The sequence below is a fragment of the Entelurus aequoreus genome, linkage group LG25 (genome assembly GCF_033978785.1).
Source record: "Entelurus aequoreus isolate RoL-2023_Sb linkage group LG25, RoL_Eaeq_v1.1, whole genome shotgun sequence".
NCBI classification, from domain to species: Eukaryota; Metazoa; Chordata; class Actinopteri; order Syngnathiformes; family Syngnathidae; genus Entelurus; species Entelurus aequoreus.
Genome location: NC_084755.1, coordinates 9,454,645 through 9,460,644, shown reverse-complemented (window position 1 = coordinate 9,460,644; position 6,000 = coordinate 9,454,645). Strand labels below are relative to the sequence as shown.

The window sequence follows — 6,000 nt, the reverse complement described above, 5'->3', positions numbered from 1 at the left end:
CTTGTATTAATACAACTGTGTGTAGACAAAAGGAAAGTGCTCACCGTGTACTCTGATCACATTCCCAGCAGCGGTCGGGTGGACATAATGGACAGAATGTGTGAAGGAGAAGAGAACAAAGCATTAAAAAAAAAAACAATGTGAGTGATGAGGAAAAAAAATATCATTTAGAGCTGCAATAACACCTCAGTTCCACCTGCATGCACACGGGGAATGAGAAGTGCACATCACATCAGTGTGCAGCCATGTAACGGCCATGTTCCACGTAATGAAAGTTCACCTTTTGGAGGTGTGCCTAGTGAAGTATAAAAGGGTTTTAGAACCTTCAAGCATACTAATAAAGCAACCACACCTAAGGCCCGCTAGAACAGTGGTCCCCAACCACCGGTCCGGGGCCGTGACGCATTTGCTACCGGGCCGCACAGAAACATTTTCTCCAGCTTAACTTTGGCCTGTCCCACTAAACCAGTGGTTCTTAACCTTGTTGGAGGTACCGGACCCCACCAGTTTCATATGCGCATTCACCGAACCCTTCTTTAGTGAAAAATAAAATGTTTTTTTTCAAATTCGAGACAAAGTCATATGTTTTTGGTAACACTTTATTATGGGGAACATATTCTAAGTCAGTGGTCCCCAACCTTGTTGTAGCTGGGGACCGGTCAACGCTTGAAAATGTATCCCACGGACCGGAAGGGGGGGGGGTTGTAATTATTTTTTTAATTTATTTTTTTCATAAAGAAATACAATCATGTGTGCTTACGGACTGTATCCCTGCAGGCTGTATTGATCTATATTGATATATAATGTATATATTGTTTTTTATGTTGATTTAATAAAAAATAAATAAAAAATAAAAAAATTATTTTATTTTTTTTAATTTCTTGCTCGGCCCGGTACCAATCGTTCCGAACGGTACCGGGCCGCGGCCCGGTGGTTGGGGACCACTGTTCTAAGTAACAAAGACTTAATTTAGAGTTATTTGGTTAGGGTTAGAGCAGTGGTTCTTAACCTGGGTTCGATCGAACCCTAGGGGTTCGGTGAGTGGGGCTCAGGGGTTCGGAGGAGGTCAAAACACACCAGACTCATCGTGTAAATAAAAACTTCTCCCTATCGGCGTATTACGGATACGGCAACAGCTGACTGATTTGCAGGTGTGTAATTTGTTGTGAGTTTATGCACTGTGTTGGTTTTGTTGCACGGTTCATTTTGTGCACCAGTAATAAAACATGGTAACACTTTAGTATTGGGAACATATTCACCATTAATTAGTTGCTTATTAACATGCAAATTAGTAACATATTGGCTCTTAACTAGTCATTATTAAGTACTTATTAATGCCTTATTCGGCATGGCCTTATTATAACCCTGACCCTCTAACCCTGGCCCGAACCCTCTAACCCTAACCCTAACCAAATAACTCTAAATTAAGTCTTTGTTACTTAGAATATGTTCCCCTAGTGTCCAAATAACTCAATTTAGAGTTATTTGGACACTAGGGGAACATATTCTAAGTAACAAAGACTTAATTTAAAGTCTTTGTTACTTAGAATATGTCCCCCATACTAAAGTGTTACCAAAAACATATAACTTTGTCTTGAATTTGAAATTTATTTTTATTTTTCACTAAAGAAGGGTTTGGTGAATGCGCATATGAAACTGGTGGGGTTCTACCTCCAACAAGGTTAAGAACAACTGGGTTAGAGGGTTAGGACCAGGGTTAGGACCAGGGTTAGGGTTATAATAAGGCCATGCCGAATAAGGCATTAATAAGTACTTAATAATGACTAGTTAAGAGCCAATATGTTGCTAATTTGCATGTCAATAAGCAACTAATTAATGGTGAATATGTTCCCCATACTAAAGTGTTACCATGTTTTTTTACTGGTGCACAAAATGTACCGTGCATGAACATCACCTTGTTCAAAGAACAAAACCAACACAGTGCATAAACTCACAACAAATTACACACCTGTAAATCAGTCTGACTTCTGCTGTTGCCGTATCCGTAATACGCCGATAGGGAGAAGTTTTTATTTACACGATGAGTCGGGTGTGTCTTGACCTCCGCCGAACCCCTGAGCCTGACTCACCGAACCCCTAGGGTTCGATTGAACCCAGGTTAAGAACCACTGCACTAAACACACCAATGACTTGTTATTGGATGTATTTTAAAACTCCTGATAGAAAGTCGCCATTTGTTATAGTACATTAATACACATTAATGAACATATAAAATGTTAAAATGCCAGATTATAGCCAAAGGCTAATTTCCATCTGCAGTGTCCTTGTACATAGCAGGGCTTCTTAATCTGTTTGACCTCAGGACCAAACTTTTCCACTACAGAAGGACCCAGGGACCACTCCAATATTAACACTGAATTAAAGCTGCAAGTAGCGATGGACGGGACCGACTTTGACGGCACATAAAATCCAAACCGGAGCAGTAATTAAAACTCTTTCGTCAACTTTTAATCAGAAGGGTTCAATCTCTCTCCTGTGCTAGTTTGAAGCCGACACGACAAACGCGCTCAGAGGAGATAATGTTTGAAAAAAGGTGACCGGTTTTTACAAAACTTTTGTTTTGAAGGGGGAATTGCAAACTTCCTGTTGATTTTTGCTGAGGGTTGTCAAGATATGAAATGTAGGTCTAAGTAAGACCTACATAGAGGTTTTTGTTTCATGTCTCTACGACATTCCTACTGGACGTTACAGGCAGTTTTGTCTGTTTTCTTCCTAGGAGCAGTTTTGTCTGTGTGTTCTTCCTAAGGGGGCGCTAGAGCGCAATTTTGAGTTTTGGGGTTGTTTTTTTTATTAGATCGCAATTTTTCCCAGTCCTGATGTGTGTGTCCAATTTGGTGAGTTTTGAAGCATGTTAAGGGGGTCAAATTATAGCTCAAATTGGCCAAAGTGACTGTTTTTACAAAACTTTTGTTTTGAAGGGGGAATTGCAAACTTCCTGTTGATTTTTGCTGAAGGATGTCAGTGTATGAAATCTAGGTCTAAGTGAGACCTACATAGAGATTTTTGTTTCATGTCTCTCCGACATTCCTAGTGGGAGGTACAGGCAGTTTTGTCTGTTTTATTTCTAGGGGGCGCTAGAGCGCAATTTTGAGTTTTGGGTTTTTTTTTTTATTAGATCGCAATTTTTGCCAGTCTTGATGTGTGTGTCCAGTTTGGTGAGTTTTGAAGCATGTTAAGGGGGTCAAATTATAGCTCAAAGAGGCAAAAGTGACTATTTTTACAAAACTTTTGTTTTGAAGGGGGAATTGCCAACTTCCTGTTGATTTTTGCTGAAGGATGTCAGTGTATGAAATCTAGGTCTAAGTGAGACCTACATAGAGGTTTTTGTTTCATGTCTCTCCGACATTCCTAGTGGGAGGTACAGGCAGTTTTGTCTGTTTTATTTCTAGGGGGCGCTAGAGCGCAATTTTGAGTTTTGAGGCTAGGTTTTTTGATTAGATCGCAATTTTCGCCAGTCCTGATGTGTTTGTAAAATATGGTGAGTTTTGAAGCATGTTAAGGGGGTCAAATTACAGCTCAAAGAGGCGGGCGGTATAATAATAATAATATAACCTTACAAATACAATAGGGTCCTCTGTCCCAAAGGAACATTCGGTCCCTAATTAAAACTTTTGTTTTGAAGGGGGAATTGCAAACTTCCTGTTGATTTTTGCTGAAGGATGTCAGTGTATGAAATGTAGGTCTAAGTGAAACCTACATAGAGGTTTTCGTTTCATGTCTCTCCGACATTCCTAGTGGGAGGTACAGGCAGTTTTGTCTGTTTTATTTCTAGGGGGCGCTAGAGCGCAATTTTGAGTTTTGAGGCTAGGTTTTTTGATTAGATTGCAATTTTCGCCAGTCCTGATGTGTGTGTGAAATATGGTGAGTTTTGAAGCATGTTAAGGGGGTCAAATTACAGCTCAAAGAGGCGGCGGTATAATAATAATAAAACCTTACAAATACAATAGGGTCCTCTGTCCCAAAGGAACATTCGGTCCCTAATTAAAACTTTTGTTTTGAAGGGGGAATTGCAAACTTCCTGTTGATTTTTGCTGAGGGATGTCAGTGTATGAAATCTAGGTAAGGAACATTCGGTCCCTAATTAGTAATCTCACTCTTGATTTTGATCATATTCAACAAAATTACATATCTACCCTACTTACAGATTAATACCTTGTAAAATGATATACAAGCATGTGTTAATCACAAATATTATATTAATTTAACAAATAAACCTTAGGCTTAGGTCAGGCTGATTAGAAAAAATACATGTACACACAATATGTATTATGTTGTGCTAAAACAAATACAATTAAAGCTGCAAGCAGCGTTGGTCGGGTCCGCATTTTGGCAGGTGCTAGTCCTAGGTGTCCAAATACTTTTGTCCAGTGGTAGTCCTGTGTGAGACCTACATAGAGGTTTTTGTTTCATGTCTCTACGATATTCGTACTTGGAGTTAGAGGAAGTTGTGTCTGTGTTTTTTTCCTAGGTGTTGCGGCACAGTGGTTGTTTTCTTTGAAGGCGCGTAAAATCACAGCAGCGGAGCAACTTTAGTGCTGCGGGTCTTTGAAGGCTCGTAAAATCAAAATGGTATCACGAATCAAAACGCCGTCGTCAACTTTTAATCAGAAGGGTTCAATCTCTCTCCTGTAGTAGTTTGAAGCCGAAACGACAAACGCGCTCAGAGGAGATAATGTTTGATGTTTGGTGACCGGTTTTAACAAAAATTTTGTTTTGAAGGAGGGATTGCAAACTTCCTGTTGATTTTTGCTGAAGGATGTCAATCTATGAAATGTAGGTCTAGGTGAGACCTACATAGAGGTATTTGTTTCATGTCTCTAAGACGTTACAAGCAGTTTTGTCTGAGTTTTCCTCTGAGGAGCAGTTTTGTCTCTGTTTTATTCAAAAATTGCGCTAGAGCGCAATTTTGAGTTTTGGGGTTCGGTTTTTTTTTTAGATCGCAATTTCCACCAGTCCCGATGTGTGTGAAAAGTTTGGTGAGTTTTGAAGTATATTAAGGGGGTCAAATTACAGCTCAAAGAGGCAAAAATGAGTGTTTTTAGTACAATTTTGTCTTGAAGGGGAAATTGCCAACTTCCTGTTGGTTTTTGCCCGAGAATGTTAAATTATGAAATGTAGGTCTAGGTGAGACCTACATAGAGGTATTTGTTTCATGTCTCTAAGACGTTACAAGCAGTTTTGTCTGAGTTTTCCTCTGAGGAGCAGTTTTGTCTCTGTTTTATTCAAAAATTGCGCTAGAGCGCAATTTTGAGTTTTGGGGTTCGGTTTTTTTTTTTAGATCGCAATTTTCACCAGTCCCGATGTGTGTGAAAAGTTTGGTGAGTTTTGAAGTATATTAAGGGGGTCAAATTACAGCTCAAAGAGGCAAAAATGAGTGTTTTTAGTACAATTTTGTCTTGAAGGGGAAATTGCCAACTTCCTGTTGGTTTTTGCCCGAGAATGTTAAATTATGAAATGTAGGTCTAAATCAGACCTACATAGAGGTTTTTGTTTCTTGTCTCTACGACCTTCCTAGTGGGAGTTACAGGCAGATTGTTTTTGCTAGAGCGCAATTTTGATTTTTGGGGTTTGGTTTTTTTATTAGATGGCAATTTTCGCAGGTCCTGATGTGTATGTCAAACTTGGTGAGTTTTGAAGCATGTTAAGTGGGTCAAATTAGAGTTTTTTGTGGGGTCGGTATAATAATAATAAAACCTTACAATAACAATAGGTTCCTTTGTACCTGTATAAAGGACTCCCACAGGGAGTCCTTTATACAGGGTACAGGCGGACCCTAAAAATATGATCATGATTTCTGGTTATGTTAGTCCAGCAGAGAAGGCCTTGCTGGCCCTGACGGCACACCACTGGCATAAGCACCTTAAAAATAATCGAGGTAAAAATCACCATCAAAACAAGACATTGACGCAATATGGACAGAAGCATTGGGAAGTGAAAATGCAAGAACACACCGAGTTCAGTAGCGTATTTGTGAGGTCT

The 6,000-nt window shown here is 39.5% G+C and overlaps 1 protein-coding gene across 1 annotated transcript in view; it reads right to left on the bottom strand.

Moving 5' to 3' along the window:
- Positions 1-6,000, bottom strand: part of pitpnc1a (phosphatidylinositol transfer protein cytoplasmic 1a) — a 157,369-nt gene that overhangs the window by 30,171 nt on the left and 121,198 nt on the right. Inside the window, exon 5 of the mRNA XM_062037078.1 lies at positions 45-52. Within this exon, the coding sequence (XP_061893062.1) occupies positions 45-52 (8 nt within the window). The remainder of the gene's footprint in view (positions 1-44; positions 53-6,000) is intronic.